The sequence below is a fragment of the Papio anubis genome, unplaced genomic scaffold (assembly GCF_008728515.1).
Source record: "Papio anubis isolate 15944 unplaced genomic scaffold, Panubis1.0 scaffold564, whole genome shotgun sequence".
Classification (NCBI taxonomy): domain Eukaryota; kingdom Metazoa; phylum Chordata; class Mammalia; order Primates; family Cercopithecidae; genus Papio; species Papio anubis.
In genome coordinates, this window is record NW_022165861.1 from 4,606 (window position 1) to 29,064 (window position 24,459).

Genomic DNA, 24,459 nt, shown 5'->3' on the forward strand with positions numbered 1-24,459 from the left:
AGGGACCACAGCACACAAGCATCAGGAAGCTGTCCCTGTCCTGGATGAGAAACCACAGGGCAGGTTTCCTTTCAGATTTCACAGTGGAAAGGGAAGGAGCTGAGAGAGGAGAATTCTTAAGGCCGCACTGCTGGAAGCCCCTTGCACTGGGTGAGGAAGCATCTTCAGAGCAAAAAGGGAGCCTGAGAACCCAGAGCAGGTTTTGGTCTCAGTTCCTCATGAAATTGGACCACTGTGGAAAGTGCTTCCACTCCTATATGAGCAGCAGTAATAAATAGCCTCATCCTCAGCCTGGAGCCCAGAGATGGTCAGGGAGGCTGTGCTGCCAGACTTGAAGCCAGAGAAGCGATCAGAGACCCCTGAGGGTCGATTACTGACACTGTAAATCAGGAGTCTGGGGGCTGTGCCTGGGTGCTGCTGGTACCAGGAGACGTCACTATAACTAGCAATGCCACTGCTGGTTCCAGCGCAGGAGATGGTGACCGACTGTCCAAGAGACTTGGACACTGAGGGAGGCTGAGTCAGGGCAGACTGAGCCCAGGATCCTGGAAAGAGGGAGAAACACACTCTAGTGAGTCAGTGCTGGGCCCAGGTGAGCCTGAGGAGCAGGAGACCAAGCATCAGCCCAGAGGCCCCTGTAGCCCCTTCCCTGGATGACTCGCCTGTGCCTTGAGTGAGGAGGGTGAGGAGGAGCAGAGCCCAGGCCATGGTGGAGACTTCCCAACAGCACTGTCTCCTGAGACCCCAGCACTGAGCCTGACCCAGCCCTGTCTTATCCCCTCTGCCTCAGAGGAGGGCGGGGCCTCCATGCAAATCTGTGTCCTGAGCTCCTCTCCTCACCTCACCCTCACCTGGACCTGGGCTCAGAGGCTTCTGCTTCCCTGGACAGTGGGGTTCAGCTGAGGAGACTAAAGTCCTTGTTTGTCTATTCTGATGGCAGGAACTTACTTTTATTGTATCTGATTTGCTCAGGAAAGAAAGATCTGCTGAAATCCGTTACCTGAGTGAGCTCCTGGCCCTCAGGGTCTCTGCTGTGAGGTGCCTGTGTCTTTGTGACCCTCCAGGCCTGGACACACCCTGCAGTGCCCTCTGCTTGGCACCCACCTCCAGGCTGTCTCTATTGTCAGTAAATGGGGCTGCCCATCCTGTGGACCCCTCTGCCAGGCGGCGTTGCGTTGGTCTCTGGTCTCCCCAGCTGCAGGCTTTGTGCTGAAGCATCTGCCACGTTGAATCCCTGGAGCACATCAGCCACCCCAGGCAGTGCACCCACATCCACACGGGCACATGTGGGAGGGACCCTGTGGAGGGAACACTGAGGACTGACCAGGGCCACAGTCCTGAGCCCGAGTCCACTACTCTCAATCCTGTCCTTCCCACCCACGAGCAGGCCGCTTGTTCTTCCCACTCTCTAGTTCTCAGCCTGAGAAATGGGGACCACAGAGTCCACGCTGCGCACAGGTGATCTGTGGGGATATGAGCCGGCAGGATGAAGGGAAAGTTGTTAACAGGCATTTCTGTGTGCACCACAGTGATATTTTTGTGAATGTTTGATTTATTGGAAGATTTGTTTCCATTTTACTGTGATTTACGTGTCAGGTCACAGAGATGCATCTTTCCTGCTGTTTTGCTTTTCCCCATCCGACCACTTCCTCAGGGCAACCTAAAGCTGACCTCTCTCAACCTTGCAACACTGAAGACACACACACATCCAATAAATACATTTTTGCTTTTTTCCTCAAAAGGATTTTATTATCTTTTCCTCTTTCCCCATTGCTTATGACAAAATTCTTTTAATGTTTCATGTTAAAATAAATATTAATGGATTCAGGTTCCATTTAAATATTATAACATACACTATCCCATCTTCCCACCTAGATTCATGTCTGAAACCACAACAAGTGCATGGAGCAGCTATTTGAGCACCAGGACAGGCAATGGTACGCTGCAGTTTGGGATGGCCCCAGCAGATGGAATAGAACAGTCAGTGTGAGACTCCTGGATTTCCTCAGTGTCCCCTGGCTGGGATCCAGACAGCCTGAAACTTGAAGGGGCACAAACTTGAAAACAAAAAGAAGACCAGAGAGCCCTCTTGTTCAGGATTGAAGATAGGAAAGGAAATTATTTGGCTCAAAGTGAAGGCTCAGTCCCCTGCACAAACAGGTGGTTCACCCCTGGGTTCTCATCTCTCTTGCACCAGCGCCCCTCCCTGGGTTCACACCGATGTCCTATGGATGGAGACGGGGCTTCCTGCACCAGCTCACTCCACAGTTCCTGTATCCTGAAGGGGTGCAGACCAGCACTGTCCATTCGCAATATGATGTGAGCCTCATGGAAATCCGAATGTCTAGTCATCGCATTAGAAATACAAAGAGAAGAAGAAAATGAGTAAAATAATTTACTTTATTTATCTAGCATATCAAAAATAGTATCACCTTCATATGTAATTAAGTACAATTATATGAGACATCTTATATATACTTTGCATGGCTACTATTATTATGTTTTGAAGAATGTGGAGATTGTGTGGTTGATGGAGATGTGAATGGGTTTCCTGTTGACAAGGGTAGGCTGCAGTGGCTTTTTAAGTGTCAGCTTTGATAGGCTGAAGGAGGGGTGGAAAGAATGATTTTTTGCCCAGGGTGTGGAGGGTGGAGGTGGGCAGTGTCCATCCTACAGCTCACCCTGTGGGTGCATCTGTGGTCCCTGCATGGGGTGAGGCTGCTCCTCCTGCCCCGGGTTTCCCTGCGGGGGAATCTGACTCCAACTCTGCCTCAGAACCCAGAGCACCTGGCAACTCAGGCTCCCTTTGCATTCCATACAAATGCAAGAAACACTCAGATCTCATTGGGCATCTGGATACTCACAATGCTAATTTAGGAATAAACGGGTGCTTTCTAGTGTACAGTGACCTCCTGAGGTCCCACATGGCCCATGTTGGGGATGGCTGGTGATCTTAATTTGGGTTCCCCAGAAGCAAACTCTGAGATGGGGAATTGCATGCACAGAGGGTGTGAAAGGAGGTGAGGGAGGCAACACTGGGCAGAAGGAGACCCCGACGCACATTGAGGCCTCAGTGTTTCCTACAGAGAGCTGTGGAGCTGGGAGGATTTTCAGCTCCTCCTATATTGAGGCAGAGTCAAGAACTTGGCCTCAGGTAGTCATGAAGCCTAACCTCGCTAAGGAAGGACATAAACCCGGAGGAGGCAGTTTTCTGCACTGAGCCACACTTCCCAGTGAAGGCACAGCTCTCAGCTGCCACAAGCTCCCAGCAGTGCTGGGTGGCTGAGCTCAGAGAATGTTGCTGAACAGAGAGGGACAAGACCCTGAGAGTGGCAGGAGGCTCAGGCAGCAATACTAGGTGAAGGGCTTGGGCCCTTGGAAACTCTTTTTCCTCACACTGTGCCCTCCTCCTAGAGCACCTCGACCTCGGGGCGTCTCCCAGGGAATCCCAGCCCTGTGGGAGCTGCCCAGGCTGACACCAGGGCCCAGGCACCTCCAGCTGCATTTCCCAGGTGAGGCCCTCACTGTTCCCTGACTCCTGTCAGTTGGGTGACGCTGTGTGAATGTAGCACTGAGGACAGGTTTACTGCAGCCTGAGGGGATAGGATGCACTTTACTGGGCTTCCAGACCCAGGACTGATCCTCAAACACCTGTTGAGCCTTCAGGGCTGGCCTCCCTCTTAGGCTCCTCCTGGGCAGCCCCAGACTAACTTCTGGATGCAGCTCTGCTGCCCCCTGCTGGTGAAGAAGATGGAAACCAGGAGCTTCCCTCCTCCAGGTGACCACAAAACACCTGACACCTGGGAAGCTGAAAACTATGGAGTCCAGACTCAGTCTGTGCCATATGTGAACCCCTCAGGCTCAGCACAGAGAGGTGGCATATATGGTTGCAGGGAGGTGGGGCAGGTGCATTTCTGGTAACTGAGTCTCAGATTGAAATGCTCTTCTCTGTTCCGTGGTTTTTGATCACAGAATGGAGAGTGAAGGATAAACTGTAGCTCTTCTGGGAAAAAAACTTAGTCCAGTGAAATGCAGTTCTCCCCACATGTACTCCTGCTTCCCATGTATACTGAACACAAGATTGATTTTCCCACCCCAATAAGAATGGCTGCACTGTAACTGGAGCGCCTGATACTTCTGTCACTAAACCTTAATTGTGTACTTGAACCATCATCACCATCATTGTCATGGTATTTTTTCTATTAATCGTAAGAAGAAGAAGATTAAAGTAGAAAATTATGACCATAAGTAGGTGGGACCTTTCCGTGTTCAATCTACAAACGAGAAACTCTATAGCATTCCCTGCAACTTTGGTTTAATCAGCACGGTTTTATTTTTCCTTATAAACTTAAATATTTATCAAAAGTTAACATTTCAGTGGTTAAAATTGATCTTTTTCTTCCATAAGATTTTGATCATTTTTGCATATTTCATGTGAAACTCTGCTTCTTATTGCTAGAAGGCCTTTTCTTCCCTATTGGGATAATCAAAATTAGTTTAATCAACATTAAGCTCCTGTTGGATCGCAGGCCCCAAGTGGATTCCTAGGCCCCAGGTGCACATTAGGCACAGGTGTACAGGCAGGCCCTGGGTGGACTTACCTGTGTAGAGGTAAGGAGCTGACCTGGGGGGAGGGTTAGCAGCCAGCAGCCCAGAGAGTTCTGAGTAGGTTTTATGGAAGGAAGGAGCCAAGGATAATGAACCTTAAAGAAGTGAGTTCACTTCCTTGGTGACAGACCCTATTGGAACTTAGAACTCTGGTAACCAGGCACCCACATCATAGGGACAGCCCCGCAGCCAGCTCCCTTGGTGGGAGACGCTCAGGAGAGCATGAAGTTCTCATGCTGCATCCCCACATCTCCAGGCTCCTTCTTAAGGAGGGCCCAGAGTGAGAGCCTTTTCCCACCATGCTGACACCGGCTCATTCCTCACCCCAGGCGCCTCTGGCCAAAGGTGCCCCCAGGTACCACAGGGCAGCCCAGGGCAAGTCCTGCCAGGCCAGGCCTCACATGTTATCCTGTCGGGGCCACATCTGTGCATTGTCCTTGGCCAGCTGGAGCCTCTGGACTTCCTCTAGGCACAGGCACATGGTGAGGTGGCCTGTAGTTTTGGAGACTTTCTGGGAGCAATGTTTTCTGGTTGGAATTCCTTTCATTTAGTGAGGTTGTTTCCATGTGTGGAAATTCCAGTGAAAAGTGACTGACATTGGGAACTCTTTCTTCTTTTTCAGCTCCTGCTCAATGTGCAGCAATACAGGACCTTCCAGCACCATCTGATGAGCCAGTGCCAGCACTAGGGGAAGAGCCCCTTCTGGGACAGAACTGGAGCTAGAGGCAGCTCCCCTCCTGCCCTTGCCTGGTCCTGCCAAGGACCAGCCCATTAAGGAGCTGCCTGACATCATGGCACCTGCTGTAGCCACTGGCCTCACCCCTGTAGCTGAAAGCACGGCTAAAGCAAGAGGTGGAAGAGAGGGGGTGGCCAGCACGGCTCCAGCCAGCAGCTGCCATTCTACTCTCGGTACTGGGCACTGTGGGAGGCATGGAGGCAGAGACCCGGGTATGTGGCCTGGGCTCCTCTGCCTCACTGGAGAGAGGCGTCTGTCGTTTAGCAGAGCTGCGGTCCTGCAGCTGAGATGCCTGTTGCTGCTGCTGCCGCTGGAGTTGTTTGCCTGCCTGCAAGAGACACTGGAGAGCAGGAAAAGAAGCCCAGGAGGAGGGGTTCCAGCAGCTCCTCCTGCTAGCAGAGGTGGCTTCTTCCTCCAGGCATGGAGGTCTGCGCTGAACTGGGCTTCTGGGCTGTTTGCCCCTGAGGTGCCTCTCAGGACAGGCTCTTCTTGACAGCTGGGCAGGGGTAAGGAGGGTAGGGGGCATCTCCAAAGGGTATAGAAACCGAAGCTTTGAAACTCAGCATCTGTGCCCCAAAGTCGCCATGCCATGCCACCACCTGCCCTAGAATGTATTCAGTGTTAGAATTACAAGTTTCTACAATGAGATTTAAATAAAGTTTGACTTTTTGAAACTTCATATCTTCTTTAACTCCCTAATGTTGTCAGTTGGTGTTTTTGAGGCTATCCTGAAAATCTCTGATCTTTGTGTCTCTTTGCTGTGGTTGCTTGTGTGATGGAATTACCATCTAATCAACTGTTATTGGAAATCTTTCAGGTGCGGCTTTTAGAAGACATTGGCCTACTTTTCCTTGTTCTTACTCTCTGGTTTATTGTGGAAAGATGGATCGTGTAGGTTCATTCCTCTAGCAGATCAATCACATTTTGCCAGCAAAGATTTGGCATCAGAGTTTCCAGAAATTATGAGTACAAGTTGATATGTTGGTACTTTAGCTAATCTGGGTGCCAAAACAGAATGACATAGACTAGGTACCAGAGAAACAAATTTATTTCTCATTGTTCCGGAGAAGGTAAAATCCAAGGTCAAATGGTCAGCAGGTTTTGTGTCTGGTGACAGTTTGCTTTCTGGTTCATAGACTGTCATCTTTGTACTGTGTCTTCACATGATAGAAGGGATAAGGGAGCTCTCAGCAGTCCCTTTGATAGGGACACTGACCCCATTCATATGGTCTCTGCCTTCATGACTGAATCGCCTTGCAAGGCCTCACCTCTAAATCCCATCAAATAGGGAGTTAGATTTTAACACATGAATTTGAGGGGACCATAAAATTTGGTCTATAGCATCAGGTCACCCTGAGCCCTTTGCACTCACAGGAAATCTCTAATCTTCTTTAAGTATTTGCTGGTCCCCTCTGGGTTTAGAGAAATCTTTAATTGCAGCTCTTGATTCAGCTCGGTCCAAGCTTAAATTCTACATTTGCCCACATAACCTGTTCATGAGACAGAGGGAACTTTAGTGGCAACTGACCATTTGGAGTTTTAGGAGAATCCATGGGGGAGGGAATTGGATGAGCAGAAGTGGAGGGGGGAAGGAGGAAAGTGCAGAAGGATATAGAGCAGAATGTGAAAGCAGAAGAGGACCTCTGGATATAAGAGTCAACTGGAGGGCAAGCAAGGTACTTTTCTTTGCATTATAAACTTGGATCCCGTATCACGTCAACATCACCTGAAGAATACATTTTTTCAATGCATATTCCTGGGTTCTGGAAATTTTGATTTCATAAATCTGGAGTTATGCCAATTTATCTGTATTTATCATAAGAATTTTGGAGAATTCTGATGAAATTAGACAACAAAGTGGAGCTTGACAACCACTGGTTTGGAATGTATATCTGGAAGACATTTGATTATATAAAATAATCACATAAAACTGAGGAGGAATTGTTTTTTAAAAGTGCTTGCATATAATTCAACTATTCCTACATATGAAGTTTGACCACACATTTGGTCTCTACAATACTAAGGTTGGGAACCTGCAGAAAATCTTTCAAAAATCAGGTAGACAGAGGAAAGGAGTTGGAGAGAAAAGACAATTGACAATTGTCTGGTAAGAAGAGAAGAGAAGTGAAGGGGAAGGAAGTAGCATATTTTTTGTACATTATTCGATGTCGTCTAAATTATAAGCTCAAACGGTGTTTGTAAGAAAGCCAATAATACAAGTTTTCAGAGTGTAGAGAGTGTAGTGCCAACAATGATTTGCTGGGAATGAGAAGTGTGTGTACTCTGTCTTGCTGTGTATTGTTGAACAGGCTCAAAAAAAAAAAAAAAAAAAAAAAAGAGTCCTTCTTTAAGAAGTGTGTGTTTTCAGAACTGGAAAAAACTGCTTTAAAGTTCATATGGAACCAAAAAACAGCCCACATTGCCAAGACAATCCTAAGCCAAAAGAACAAAGCCGGAGGCATCACGCTACCTGACTTCAAACTATACTACAAGGCTACAGTAACCAAAACAGCATGATACTGGTATCAAAACAGAGATATAGACCAATGGAACAGAACAGAGCCCTCAGAAATAATACCACACATCTACATCCATCTGATCTTTGATAAACCTGACAAAAACAAAAAATGGGGAAAGGATTCCCTATTTAATAAATGGTTCTGGGAAAATTGGCTAGCCATAAGTAGAAAGCTGAAATTGGATGATTTCCTTACTCCTTATATGAAAATCAATTCAAGTTGGATTAAAGACTTAAATGTTAGACCCAAAACCATAAAAATCCTAGAAGGAAACCTAGGTAATACTATTCAAGACATAGGCATGGAAAAGGACTTCATGTCTGAAACACCAAAAGCAACAACAACAAAAGCCAAAATTGACAAATGGGATCTAATTAAACTAAAGAGCTTCTGCACAGCAAAAGAAACTACCATCAGAGTCAACAGGCAAACTACAGAATGGGAGAGAATTTTTTGCAATCTACTCATCAGACAAAGGGCTAATATCCAGAACCTACAAACAACTCAAACAAATGTACAAGAAATAAACAACCTCATCAAAAAGTGGGCAAAGGATAGGAACAGACACTTTTCAAAAGAAGACATTCATACTGCCAACAGACACGTGAAGAAATGCTCATCATCACTCGCCATTAGAGAAATGCAAATCAAAACCACAATGAGATACCATCTCACACCAGCTAGAATGTCAATCAATAAAAAGGCAGGAAACAACAGGTGCTGGAGAGGATGTGGAGAAATAGGAACACTTTTACACTGTTGGTGGGACTGTAAACTAGTTCAACCATTGTGGAAAACAGTGTGGCGATTCCTCAAGGATCTAGAACTAGAAATATCGTTTGACCCAGTCATCCCCTTACTGGGTATATACCCAAAGGATTATAAATCATGCTACTCTAAAGACACATGCACACATATGTTTATTGCAGCACTATTCACAATAGCAAAGACTTGGAATCAACCCAAATGTCCATCAGTGACAGACTGGATTAAGAAAATGTGGCACATATACACCATGAAATACTATGCAGCCATTAAAAAGGATGAGTTTGTGTCCTTTGTAGGCACATGGATGCAGTTGGAAACCATTATTCTCAGCAAACTATCGCAAGAACAGAAAACCAAACACCGCATGTTCTCACTCATAGATGGGAATTGAACAATGAGATCACTTGGACAAAGGAAGGGGAACATCACACACCGGGGCTTATTGTGGGGAGGGGGGAAGGGGGAGGGATGGCATTAGGAGATATACCTGATGTAAATGATGAGTTAATAGGTGCAGCACATCAACATGGCGCACGTATACATATTTAACAAATCTGCACGTTGTGCACATGTACCCTAGAACTTAAAGTATAATAAAAAATTTAAAAATACAAAAAAAAAAGAAGTGTGTGTTTTATTGGTGCTGAATTATTTTATCTCATACCTAGTTGAAAGTGAAAGGGCTATAAAGTGCTTAAGTTGAACACAAAGTCCTCTGCTATCAGTAACATCTTCAGGAGCCGTATTAGAGGAGGGATGGGTGGCAGTCGTGTAGTGGATGGCTCTTTGCTTATGTGTTAAACCAAATAGTATGGTATATATTTTATTAAGAAATCTGTTAAAATGAAGTAAAACTCAGGTACCTGTTCTTAAAGGGCACACTATTTGCTGTGGCAGCAAGAGCAAAAGGCTTAAATACCAAAAATGTACATTAACTACAAACATTTTCATATAAACAAAACAATGTGAGCATCTATATATGACAGTAACTCCTACGCCCAAAATATTTTTAACTGAGATTGAAATCATTTTCTACATAACAAATGTTATCACTGTATTCTGAGATCATACATTATTTGTGTATAGACACTATAAATATTAACTTATTTAAGTTATTCATTATTTCTTCAACAAATCTCTGGAATCTACAAAATGCTGGTTTCGGCACTGAACGTAGAATTGACATAAAATATAATACTTTCTCTTAGTGGTTGATTAAATCTACAGTACGGATATATTAGATAGAGTTTGTACTATTGAAAACAAGCAGAGACTGGCTTGCTAATAAAAATAATCAGGAAACCCAGTGTGATTATTTTCAATAATAATAAATATTTTAATACAGGACCCTTGTTTTTTCTCATAAAATATATTACAATGTGGAATTTCTGGTGTCTGGTATCTGAAAGTTTAAGTACAGCGGGAATGGTGAGTTTTCCAGAGACATTTTACCAGCTTCCTTACTCATCGGTAACTCAATAAGATATCACGTGGAACCATATCCTCTCCAGCAACCTCTAGTGTCAGTCTTTGTAGAGTGTGTCCATTAAATGGGTGTGGGTTTTGCAGGTGATTATTCTGTTATTGAAAGATAACAGGATACCCAACTTTAAAAAGCGAGGCATGCAGAGGCGCAAGTTTAGAGTGTGTCCCGACCCGGGAATTAAAACTAATCCAATTTGTGCCTCCACTCTTCAATAAAACATTTCCTTAAGAATCCAGAGACCAGGCATTCCTTTGAGAAACCACTCCGATATGGTTTCTCTCCTACTCACTCCAAGAAATTTGCTCTTATCAAAGCGCAAACGATATCTATATTGTGAAATGACGAATTGAAGCGTAGTTCCTCAGCCTTTGTCTTAATTTATGGATCAGTAGCATTGAACACAGTCAATCTCTCCCTCCCTCCTTTTTTCAAAGCTTTCTTTGAGAGAATTCCAGAACACTTAAGCTACTTTCCCCTGGACATTTTTGATAATTACCCCGAGTACTTTTTTGCTGGTTTCTTCTCATCTTTATCACTTTTTTTTTGAGACAAAGTTTTGCTCTTGTTTCCCAGGCTGGAGTGCAATGGCACAATCTCAGCTCACTACAATCTCCATCTCCTGGGTTCAAGCGACTCTCCTGCCTCAGCCTCCTGAGTAGCTGGGATTACAGGCATGAACCACCATACCTGCCTAATTTTGTATTTTCAGTAGAGATGGAGTTTCTCCATATTGGTCAGGCTGGTCTCGAACTCCTGACCTCAGGTGATCCGCCTGCCTCGGCCACCCAAAGTGCTGGGATTCCAGGCGTGAACCACTGTGCCCAGCCTACTACTTTTTGCGTGTTAGATAACCACTAGATTCAGGACTTCGACTTATGTTTCTTATCATTGCTTTCTTACTAATTTTTGTGTCATTCACTTCCTGATATTCTCTTTGATGCGGTAACACTAGACTACGTAAAACACTGTCTGACTTTTCCGTTTGGATGTCGGTTAGGAATGTCAAAATTAATAAGTCCATGTGGAGCCACTGACATTCCCCAAAACTGCTCTTCCCCATTCTGTTTAATGGCACCTCCCATTTAATAGTTTCTCAGCTCAATATTCTTGGTGTCCCCTTTTAATTCTCTCTGTCACTGCAGCTTTGTCACTGTCTCTCTGTACCTGTCTGGTTCTCATTCTCTCTCTCTTGCTCTTTCTATCTCTCTCTATCACACACACATGCACGCACACACTTTTGGATCTAACATGTATGAAAATCCTGCCAGCTTTACCTTTAAGGTGAAGTCATTCCAGATGGTATCTGCAAATTCACCTTCCCACCCTCACCACTTGCTGACTATAGTACTTCCCTCACAAGACCAAAGCTCTACTGCAGAGATTTCTTGAGGAAATAATGAGAAATATTACACATTCTTTTTTCAGAAGCCCTCAAAATGCAGGACAGCCATGCTCTAAAAGAATTTAAGCTTCTATCATTGCCCTATGTTTCAATCCAGTCTCCACACAGCAAGCACAGTATGCAATTCGAGTTCCAAGTCATATCACAACACTCCTGTTTTAAAGTCCCTGATCAATTACTTCTTTTCTTCCTCATTAGAATTTAAACTTAACGAAGTTGGGCACCTTTGTATATTTTACCACTGACCTATCTTCAGAGCTGGAGGTCACTTGGTGCAAGATAAATGAGCAGCAAATATTTTCAAACAGCAGAATCAGTTATAAACAGTTTTATTATAGAGTACACATTGAGACTTCAAAATCAAGAAAATAGATTTGTCAAGAGAATTCTGTTTTGATTTTGTTATCCCTTGATTAGATTATCTGTCTTAGTATAAATTTCAGTGTGGGAAGCTGTAAGCATTTTCTAAATTTTAAAATAAAAGGCAAGGAATTTAAACATCTGCTCCTTTTACTTAAAGAATAAAAAAATTAATGCGTATCTTTTGAAATACACTTTATATATGTATACACAATCTAAATTTATTTTTCTCTCTTTTACCCTGAATACTTTGTAAAGGTATTCATGTCCTCATTTTTAAAAATCCACTTCGATGATAACATTTTAAAGGATATATGCATCTTCCTTAAGAATATCTTGGTGTTCCACTGAACAACTTGCCAAATAATACATTAGCGGCACAACTGCCTCATAATTCTTTAATTTGTTTGATTAAATTTATAAATTTCCTACTCTCAACTCATAATTTCGTTCACACATAATACATCCTACTTGACCTCTATGGGGTGTTCATACCGTATATTTACTGTTGAAAATGGTTTTGATATCTGAACAGTTTATAATTGTATTGCTGGTTAGACTGTTCTGTAGAATCCCTTTTCATTTTGGTTCTGTTGCTTATTGATTACAGGGTGGCTCTGCTACTGTAAAGCTTGAAATGTTTTCTTTCTTTTTTTCTTTCCCCTCCCTCCCTCCCTCCCTCCCTCCCTTCCTTCCTTCCTTCCTTCCTTCCTTCCTTCCTTCCTTCCTTCCTTCCTTCCTTCCTTCCTTCCTTCCCTCCCTCCCTCCCTCCTTCCTTCCTTCCTTCCGTTTCTTTCTTTCTTTCTACAGGTTTTGCTCTGTCGCCCAGGCTGGAATGCAGTGGTGCTACCAGAACTCACTTCAATTATTTTTTAAACAGAAATGTATCTAACTTAGATGAATCAAATTTCTTTTCAATGTAACCAACATTTCTTTCAAGTGGCGAATTAAATATTTACCATGTTTTACCCTCGATAGTTTACCTTCTGCAGCCTCAACTTCTCTGGCTCCAGCAATCCTCCCATCTCAGTCTCTCGAGCAGATGGGACTACAGGCGGTGCCACCATGCCTGGCCAATTTTGGTAACTGTAGAGATGGGGTTTCATCATGTTGCCCAGGCTGGTCTTGAGCTCCTGGGATCAGGCAAAACTCCCAGCTTGTCCTCCCAAAGTGCTGGGGTTATAGACGTGAGCCACTATGCCCAGCCAAGAGGTTGAAACATTTTCTAAAATTGAAAACAAAGTGCCTGTCATTTAAATATCTATTCCTTAAAATTTGGGAGACATGTTAATACCATATAAACCAAGAGCCTGCATTTTTAGATTAGTAACCTGTAGATGTTTTTCATTCCTTCTATAGTTAAAACGATAAATATTTTGTATTCAGATAATTCTTGATAACAGATGGTGAATATTTAATTTTTCACTTAAAAGAAATGTGGTTACTTTGAAAAGACATTTGGTTAAGGTAAGTCAGATAAATTTCTGTTTAAAAAATAATCTAAGAAAAATAAAGCTCAAAGAGCAGCGGTCACGGCATTTATCCCAGAGAGAGGAACTTGATCTTGTTCTGCCTGTGATAACAAAAGTGTATGGATCAAGATTATTCTATAAGATCATAGATTACAAGATAGCATAAATTTTTTTTTCAAAATGAATGATAGGATTATTATTCCCCAATAATTACCGAATACCAAATAATGCTTACTTTGTACCAGACACCATCCAAAGCAGTTTACATACATTATGACATTCCATTCTCAAAATAGTTACGAGGGAATGGTACTATTACATCTCTATTTTCGTAAATGAGACACACCACTCATACATGTTGAAGTCTGAAGTTGAACCTGACAAAGGGTGTATGCGCCAGCACGGAGCCAGAAGTGGAGGCTCATGTCACAGACGGTGGAGCCCTCTTCCCCGCTAGGGCTGTCTCTCATGCCGATTGCAGTCTTGACTCTGTCTTCATTCAGCAGCAGCGGCTACAGAAGGGTCTGGGGGTGGGCGCACTGGACATTCCATGAAGGAGCTGGATTAAAAGAACCAGTCAGCCCCACCAATCTGGTAACTATTTGGTCTTCCTAGGATCTTCCTGAAGGCTGTAGAACTTTGGTGTCCCATATGGTAGCCACTAGCCACATGTGATTGTTGAGCAATTGCATTGTGACTAGTCCAAATGGAGATGTGCTGGAACCAGAAATTACACATTGGGTTATGAAAAAATGTAAAATGTACATTTGTAGTTTTTATATTAAGGATATGCTAAAATAGTAATATTCTAGGTATATTGGGTTGAATAAAATATATTATTTAAATAGTTTTATTGAGATATACCATTTAAGATGTATACTCCCTTATACTTTTAGCCTATTTACAGAGTTATGCATCCATCACCACAATCAAGTTTAGAACATCTTCATTATAAGAAGAAACCCTGCACCCTTAGCTACCACTTCCCAATCCTCTCATCTCCCTGACCCCTTCTGCTAGGCAACCGCTAATCTGCTTTCTGACTCCACGGATTCGTTTACTCTGGAGATTTCATGTGAATGGAATCACAAAATATGTGATACGTTGTGCCTGGTTTCTTTCACTTAGCATAATATTTTCAAGGTTCATCCATGTTGTAGCATGTATCAGTACTTCATTCCTTTTTATTGTGTATAATATTCTGTTGTGTGCATATATTCCACGTTTTATTTATTCATTCATTATCATTGTTGATGGGTATTTTTTTTCCACCCTTTAACTTTTATGAATAATGTTGCTATAAACATTACCATATAGGTTTTTGGGTGGACACATGTATTCAGTTCTTTTGGGTATAGACTCACGAGTGGAATTGCTGGGTCACAGGGTCACTGTGATTAACCATTTGAGGAACCGCCAGACTCTTCATTTTAAAAATGAAGACAATTTTTGGTACAGGTATTAAATGTAAGAGAATGAACAAGCAGCTTAAAAAATGAACTTTTCATGCTCACTTTTGGGGGCTATTATGGGATACAAATGAGTGCAGAGAGCAGTGTGAGGAATACAATTCTCATCCTGGCTTAGTGTTGGCAGAACCTCACAGTCTCTGACCAATCCCTGTAAGTGGTATGGTTAGGGCAATATATAATATAAAATGTGTTCTCATTTAGTGAAAATTGAAAACAAAAAACAAAAAACAAAAAACTACTAACCTCAACACTGAATGATTGGTTCATCATTTGATAGACCCTGTGACTATAACATATGCAATTGTGTTATCATTCTATAAGGTTTATCATTTGTGACATTTAAAACCAGAATAATTACAAATTTGAAGTGAAATAAGTCCTTTAGAGAAACACATTTCAAGATACAACCCCCTATCTATCTATATCTGTATCATCTATGATACAGGCCATCTTCGTATTGCAAAAAGCAAGAACATTCTTCTAGGCCTTCTAAATTTTGTCGGATCACACAGACTTTGACACAATGGTGATAGATACAGATAGATGTTAATATTATTTGGAAAACAGTTTCATTTCTAGTATGATGAACAAATGACTAAGGTGTTGGTGGTCTTAGGCATTATTTCCCACTAGGGTCCATATTTTTGCATGTGAAAAATAATTACTAGAGGGAGAGCAAAGATAGAGCGCTCTCATTGTTCCCAGAGAATCGGACTAGAGAAATATGAAGTCACCTACCTTCACCAGCATTTGTGTTTTTTGTCTTTTTGCTCATAGCCATTCCAGCTAGGGTGAGATTGTGTCTCACTGGGGTTTTGATTTTCATTCCCTCGCTGATTAGTGATGTTGAACATTTTTCTCGTATGAAGGTTGCCCATTTGTATGTCTTCTATTGAGAAAAGTCTCTTCAAATTCTTGGCCCACTTTTTAATCGTATTATTATTATTTTTATGCTAATGAGTTATTTCAGTTTTTTTTTTTTCTTATATAGAATGTTAGGTCCTTGCCAGGTAAACAGTTTGCAAATATTTTCTCTCATTCTACACATTGTCTTTATTTTGTTGATTGTTTCTTTTGCTTTTCAGGAGCCTTTTAGTTTAATGAAGTCTCATATCTCTATTATTTGTTGTTGCCTGTGCTTTTGAAGTCTTGGCCATACAATTTTTATCTAGACCAAAGTCCTAAAGAATTTGTTCTTTTCCATGTTAACTTCCCTTCTAGTAGTTTTATAGTTTGGGGTGTTATATTTGGGTATTTAATCATTTTTAGTTGATGTTTTTGTGGAGGGGATAAGTGTTCTGTACACAGGTATCCAGTTTTCTCACATCATTTATTGAAAATTGTGCCATTTTCTCAGTGTATGTTCTTGGCATCTTTGTTGAAAATCAGTCAGCCATATATAGATATATGGATGTATTTCTGGGTTTTCTACTTTGTTATATTGGTCTCAGTGTCTGACTGCATGCCAATACCTTCCTGCTTTGGTTACTATAGTTTATAGTATATTTTAATTCTAGTAGTGTGATATCTTCAGCTGTGTTCTGTTTGCCCAGTATTGCTTTGGTTATTCAGGGTCTTTTCTGGTTTTATACCAATTTTAGAGGAGTTTTTTTATTTCTGTGAATAATGTCATTGGTATTTTGATACGAATTGCATTGAGTTTGTAGATTGCTTTGGGTAGTAAGTTTTTTCATTTAATATTTTCTAAATATAACTCCACTGACTCTGGCTTGCATTACTTCTAGTAAGAAATCAGCTATTATCTGGGGATGGTTACTGGATAAGAAAAAACTAGTTAGAAATAATGAATAAGGCCTACTATTTGACAGCACAGCAGGATGACTATAGTCAATAACAACGTAATTGTACATTTTATAAAGCTAAAAGAGTGTAATTGAATTGTTTATAACACAAAGGATAAATGCTTGAGTGAATGAATACCGAATTTTCCATAATGTGGCTATTTCACATTGCATGCCTGTTTTGAAACATCTCATGTACCCAATAAAAAATATGCCTACTATGCAACCACTAAAATTAAAAAAAATTTTAAAACCAAATTTGTTCTTGTCATTATGTTGTTCCCCTCTCTCTCTCTCCCTCTCTCTCTCCCCCCCTCCCCATGTGTGTTGTGTGTCTTTGGGACATGTTAAGCTTTTTGGAATAGTAAGTTTCTAGTTGTCACAAAATTTGGGAAATTTTGGTCATTTTTCCTTTAAATTGTTTTTCTACCTTTTCTCTTCCTTGTCCAATCTTATCTCCTTTAATGACTTTCATTATACCAATTTAGGCAGTTGAAGATGTCTTAAAGCTCACTGACACTCTGTTTATGCTTTTGTGCTTCATCTTGAATAGCTGCCATTGCCATATCTTCAAGCTCACTCATCTATTCTTTCATATAATGCAATCTGCGATCAGTCTCATTCAGTGTATTTTTTACTGCAGCCATATTATGGATCATTTATAAGAGTATAACTTGGGTCTCTCTTTGTATGTTTTATGTCTCCACTTAACATGTTTTTTCAATCCTGTATCCTTATGAACAAGTACAACAGAATAGAGTTATAAGAATTTCTTTCATGTCCTTCCTACAAGGTCTATCACCTGTGCAATTTTACTGCCATTTGGGATTGATTCACTTCTGTGTGTGATATAGCATATATTTTCTCGGTACCTTGCAGGAAATATTGACAGGATGAAGGTATTGCACATTTTTCCTATTTCTGTCTTTTATTGTTGAATTCAGTACAGTTACTTGAAAACTGCTTGAATTTCCTGTTTGCTTTTACACTTTCATAGTTGAGACCTGAGCAGCCTTTTGTCTAGGGTCACATTTCCCCAGTACTGAGGCAAAGCTCTTCTGATGAGTCAACCTCGTGCCCTGTAACTCAGGCCTTTCCTCTGACTGCAGTGTGTGAGTGTCTGTAAGTGTGTGTGGGAGTGAGTGTGTGTGGGTGTGAGCTCTGTGGGGTGTTCCCTCAAGTGTCTTTGGGTGGTTCTTTTCTCTTTCAGAGGGAGTTTGTTTGCACACAAGTGCTCATCAGTGCATGAATATTTGCAGACTTCAGAGTTCTCTCCATGTGCAACTGCCTCCTCTTTGAGACTCTTCCAACTAGACTCTTTTTGTTAGTTTTTAAAAAATTTTTGAGATTCCTGGAATCCTACTCTGGGAGGCAGGATTCCATGCAGCAGGGTTTCAGGATATACTCTCAGGAAAGAAGTGTGGGAGGCATGAGTAGGAATGTGTTACAGTTGACTGCTTAGCTAGAAGGCATTCTAAATTAAAGCATGGCATTGGGATGAAGGCATCAGGTAGTCACTGCTCCTGAACTACATTCTGAAGGAGGCATATCTTTGCATGAAGCCATTCTTTGCACTCCATGGCATCTTTTCAGTGGAGAATTGCTGTATGAAGGCGGGGGTGCCAAGGGATGCCACAGCGCTCACTAGGAAAGACTTTCCTGTTCAGAACTTCAGGATCCATGGGGTTGGGGCTTGATGGTCTCAGTTAAACATGGGAGTTCAGACCGATAATCCAGGGCATTTGGGTCACAGAGTGCAGGCATTGTGTTAGATCCAGTCACCACACAAGAGGAACTCCAGGGACCATGACCACTCCACAGCTGTCTGTCTCCCTCTTACTCTCCTTCCACTCAGGTCATCTTGAGGCAAGATACAGTCCAAACAACAGCAGAACAGCCTGGTCCTTCCAGACTCACATCCTATCCTGACCCACCTTCTGTAGAGCCTACCTGGAGGGATGGAGGGAAGGGCAGCCTGGAGGTCTCAGATCCATGTGAACTGGGCCAGCGGTGCTTATGGCTCTGCTCACAGTCCTGCTGGGACTGGAGAGAGAAGGTGATACAGCATGAATGAAGTGAAGGGGTTTCTGTCTCACTTCCCCATCTGTCTGTGTCACTGTGGGATGGTTACCACTGCTGTCCCAGGAGCCACAGTAATAGTCAGCCTCATCTTCCACCTGAGCCCCAGTGATGGTCAAGGAACCTGTGTTTCCTGACCAGGAGACAGAGAATCGCTCTGGGATCCCTGAGGGCCGGTTGTTGTTACCATAGATGACCAGCACAGGGGCCTGGCCTGGCTTCTGCTGGTACCAGCTTGCATAATAGCTGCTGAGGCTGTCTCCTTGGCAGGTGATCCTGACTGTCTGTCCCAAGGCCACAGACACTGCAGGATCCTGAGTCAGCTCAGAAGAAACCACAGAACCTGCAAAAGAGGACAGGAGAGGTGAGGATAAGGGTTTCATGCCTAGAGTCCCACACCCTACACCACTCCCTGTGTTGAGCTGAAGCTCAGGACCAGGCTGACACAGTTAGCATAATAATACGGGGTTGAACCCTGGGAGGCAGCACCTGTGCAAAGACTGAGGAGGGTGAGCCAGAGAGGAGTCCAGGCCATGGTGGAGACACCCCAGAGCTCTGCTTCTGAGCCTACAGCTAAGGGGGAACCTCCAATCCTCTCTTATCATAGGAAGGGAAGTCTCTTCATGCAAATCTACTGCCTTTATTCTTGTGTCATTGTTAGGTGGCTCTGGTTAGCAGAGGATGCAAATTTGTTCTCCATTCCCTAAAACATTTGTCCTAGTTCTGTCTGGGCCCTGAGCCTGACGGCCTTCTCTGAGTAATTTCTCAAGCTCAGAAGAAGGGTCAAGTGTGTTTTAAGATTCACCCAATACAAGTGGGTGGCCTCAAAAAAAACAACAGTCATGCCCTTTGCACTTGAGCTTTCCCAGGGGCTTGGACTCATTAGGGGCCTCAGACTAAACCTCACAGTGTCCCCTGGTGCCCACAGCATGTATGCCATTTTCTGTATGTCACTAGATCACTCAGAAGGGCTACTTAATGAGCCCATAATTCATGCCAGATACATTGGTGACAGTTTTACAAGTATTGCTTCAAGAAGACTTTTATAATATGGAATAGGATGATGGGGAGCCTTATGCTCCAAGCCTATCTTTATTAGTGAGTCAATATTAGGAAGTTCAATGTTTTTCCCAAGTCCTCCAGACAGCAGTGAGTGGAGTCAAGATTCCACCCAGGAGATGCACCTCAGAGCCCAACCTTCCAGCCCCTCCCTGCTCTGCCTTCTGCACCCTACTCCATCTCCTCCTTCTCCAGCCTCCAAGGCCTTTGAAGTCCCTCTTGTTTTTATTTACTAGAGCTCCCACAAACAGATATAAAATAGCTGGTGACCTAAATGGTAGAAACCCATATTTTTGCACATTTCTGAAGCTGAAAAATTCACGATAAATATTTTCGTAGGTTTGGCTTCCCCTGAGGCCTCTCTCCTTGGCTTGTAGGTCGCTGTCTTCTTGTTATGTCCTCATGTGGTCTTTCCTCTGCACTCTCATCTCTGGTGTCTCATTTCGGTGGGTGCAAACTTTTTCTTCCTAGGATGACACCAGTCAGATTGCATAAGAATCTCCCCTAATTTCTTCATTTTCACTTAATCACCTCTTTAAAGACCCTGTGTGCAATTTCAGTCACACACTGTGCATTACAGCTTCATTGTAAGAATTTTGGGGGACATAATTCAGCCAATACCCATGCACCCTATGGACTCCAAAAAACTCACGTCTTTCTCCCTTGTAAAAACATTAACCTCATCCCAACAGCCCAAATCCTAAACTAACTCAGCACCAACTCTAAAACCCATATCATTCACATATCATCCAAGTCAAGTGTGGGTGATTCTCTGGGTGTATCTTCCTGAGAGTTTGAAGGAAAACAGCTTTGGAGGGTTTCATGTCCACTCTCCTGTTATTATCCCAGTGTCCAGAAAAGTAAACACCCACTTGATTAAGATTAACACAAAAAAGTGAATCAACATCAGCAACATTTTGAGTTAGCTGTGAAAAATTCACATCTGTTCATTCATAAAATAATTTAGAGTAAAAATTTAAATGCCCATAAAATTGAATTTTATAATCAGTAGCCAAGGGTTATTTCTGATAGCTTTTGGAAAACAGCCATAATTAATAGAGAAAATAAAACAAAAAATACCAAAATTTGAATTGTCTTTAGAGCAGAATATGTCTGAGTTAACTAAGATAAATCATAGAAATAATACAGTCCAAAGATAATTAATTTCTCATAATTCTATTAAATTACTAAATCCAATTTTAGCATTGAACATCAACATTTTGGTGTGCAAATAAAGCAACCTCTCAATGGTTATATAAAAGGGCAATTGTTTCCTACTTCATGTTTCAGTTTATTTGTGGCTTAATGGTGCTCTTGACAGTGGGAGAGAAGATGCTCCATACATGTTTCTTTTATCTGAGAAAGGGAAAATATTATTTTACATAAAATGATAATTTGCAGGATAATGTATTTCCACTCTCACCATCCTGTTCTTTTCATGGCAACTTAGGTGGAGGACTTACAATTTAAAATCTCAAACTCCCTTCTTTATCCCATTGTTACCTTTTGAGTTTTACAATCTACATGCTTTATAAAAATTCACAACACCTTTAAAACCTGAAGTTCATTTATTTGTTTATTTATAATGCCCAGAATGTCAATGATCTTGCGTGTTTTGGTTTTAGCTACAAGGCTGATTTTAAGACCTTTATTCTCTCAGCCTACACTGGATCACTCTCAATGTGGTGCAAGCTTCCTTGCACATTTGACCCTCCCTCTCCCTTGAATTTTCCACTTAGGAGGGGTCTCTATTCCTCATGTACTAAAGCTCTCACAAAACTCAGAGCAAATGGATGAAGATGAAAGTCATGAGCTTGTGACACAGGGCTGTCTTGAGCAGAGACAAGATCCAATCAAATAGATGGTACAAGTATGTTCTTATCCAAAGAAAGACCTCAGACCAGCAGAGGAGGTGGAATACAGTTTCCCTCACAAAGAAGTCTCCACCTAGAACATATGTTGGTGCAATGTTCAAATTTCAAATGGTCCTAAAAATGAGGAAGCATTAAACCACATCCTGTGGGACATCCTGGTTTGCCACCTTTTTTTTTTTTTTAAATGGCCCCGGAACTGATAGCGGTTTTTATATTTTTAAATGGTTGCAGATGGTGCTATCAGTACATACATGTTATCCTCAAAGTTGACTCATGTGTGGAAAAGACTAAAATACTTCTTATCTAGACATTTAAGAAAAAGTTGACCAAATCCTAAAAAATTATGAGCACTGAAATATTTGAGTAAATGCTGAACCTCAAGCAAAATAGGAGAAATCAAAACTAAAAGTGTAACAAGATAACATTTTATATCTCACAGGTTGGCAAAATTTGCACTTTCACCAATGTATTCTGATCAATATTTAGGGCTGGCATTGTAAACTGGTAGAACTCCTCTGGAGGGGAATGTGAAAACGATGGGTAAAGATTACAAATGCACATACTTTGTCCCAGAAATCCACTTCTGGAAATTTATTCTATGGTCATACGCACACATGAACTCAAAGGAGTCTGCACAGGGATGCTCGCTGCAGTGTGATTTGTAGGATCAAAATCATGGTGATAAGCATTAGAGGCTGCATGGCTAAAATCCTGCTGTGGAATACTCTACAGCCTTAGAATGAATGGGCAGTGCTCTATGCCTAGGATGACACAGGAAAGAATACGAAATGGTGCATGTACGGGATGGTCTTTGACAAGGGGGACCAAGACAGGCCCCTTACACTTCACTCTCTCCTTTTCCTCTGAGCTCTTTCACATCAGCCAAATAGATTACGGACAGTAGAAGCCACCTCAGGCTGGGCCTGGCCACCTGCTCTGGCCTCTGAATGCAGCCTGGCCTGACAGCTTGGCTGCAACTTCATGACCAACCCAGAGCCAGAACCACAAAGCTAAGCTGCTCTCAATTCCAGATGCACCGAAGCGACAAGATCACAAACACGTGTTCTCTTAATATGCTAACAATTAGGGAGAAATTTTTATGCAAAAATAGACAATAAATACAGTTTAGCCTTTTGAAATACATTTTCTTGTGGATATTTCAGGTACACAACATGTTGATATAGTGTACACATATACTAAAATGGTTACTTTGTTTTTCGTAAAATCCATTTAATCAAAGTTTATAAAGCCTAAACTATATATATTCATGGCTATGTTTACCAATTGACTCATAAAATTTAAATATTGGATGCAGGTAAAGTTTCAATATTTATTAAATAAATTCTCACCTTTAGTAGATTAATAAAGATTTCAGCTACAGAAGTATTGATGCCCACAGAAATTACAAATTCTGCATATCAATGAGGAAGAAGGAAAGGACTCAGGTTAACTCTTCCCTGTGGAGCCATTTTGGAAGCTCTCGTCCTATAGGGAGACCATCCACTTTTGGGGAGTTTCCAGGACAGGGTCTCAGCGATGTGAGGCAGAGATTTTGAGAGAACACTGAGTCTGTCACTCAAATCTCTCTAGCTCAGCAACCTGCGGTATTGAGGCAAAAAGGAGGAGCAAAAAAAAAAAAAAAAAAAAGGTCAGGTGCAGTGGTTCACGCCTGTAATCCCACATTTTTGGGAGGCTGAGTCAGGTAGATCACCTGAGATCAGGAGTTCAAGCCCAGCCTGGCCAACATAACGAAATCTTTATTAAATATACAACAATTAGCTAGGCATGGTGGTGCAGGCCTGTAATCCAAGCTACTCAAGAGGCTGAGGCAGGGAGAATTGCTTGAACCTGAGAGGCTGAGGTTGCAGTGAGCCAAGATCGCGCCATTACACTCCAGCCTGAGTGACAGAGTGAGACACTGTCTTAAAAAAAAAAAAAGAAAAAAGAAAAACGACAGCTTCCTCTTGTTCTTAATCCCTCAAAAACATTTTCAGATCTTCTCACAGTGGTTGTCACTGCTTCAGAACAGAGATGCAGAGGAACAGCCCCGCCAGGAGAGTCATCTTCATCTTCACCAGAGCGTGGTGGACACAGAGTTGAGTGAGATACAATTTCAGGAAACTCCCTGTAATGACTTCTGTCCAGGTTGTTCTGCACAGTGTTGGATATGGGCATGCATTTAGGGCAAGAAAATCTCTAAAAACAGCAGCGAATGCATTAGTCAGGCAGCTCCTTTTCACTGTGTGCCTGCATTTGAAGAGCTGGAAATAGTTGTGCATTCAAGGATCAAAACACACAAGCAACAGGAAGCTGTCCCTGTCATGAATGAGAAACCACAGAGCACGTTTCCTTTTGGACTTCATGGTGAGAAAGGAGAGGAGCTGAGAGAGGGGAATTCTCAAGGCGGTGCTGCAAGAAGCCCCTTGCACAGGGTGAGGAAACATTTTCAGAACAAGGGAGAGCCTGAGAGCCCAGGGCAAGTTTGGTCTCAATTCCCCATGAATTTGGGCCACTGTGGAAAGTGCCACCTCTCCTATGTGAGCTGCAGTAATAATCAGCCTCATCCTTAACCTGGAACCCAGAGATGGTCATGGAGGCTGTGTTGCTAGACTTGGAGCCAGAGAAGCCATCAGGGACCCTCGAGGCCTGAATACTGACACCAGAAATATGGGTCTGAGAACTGTGTCACCCAGTGTTTTGGGGCCAAGAGCAGAAAGGCTTTGCAGCAGGTGCAGGCGGGGGAGTGAGTGTCCTGCTTTTGTGCCAGAGAAACTACCAGACTCTACCATAATAGAGGAACTGGACATAGGAACTGAAACTTT

At 42.4% G+C, this 24,459-nt stretch overlaps 1 gene segment (V, D, J or C); it reads right to left on the reverse strand.

Moving 5' to 3' along the window:
• Positions 1-201: 201 nt before the first annotated feature.
• On the reverse strand, positions 202-780 carry LOC116273335. The segment is given in 2 exon segments: positions 202-545; positions 663-780. Coding segments are annotated over 2 exon segments (375 nt in total).
• Positions 781-24,459: the final 23,679 nt, after the last annotated feature.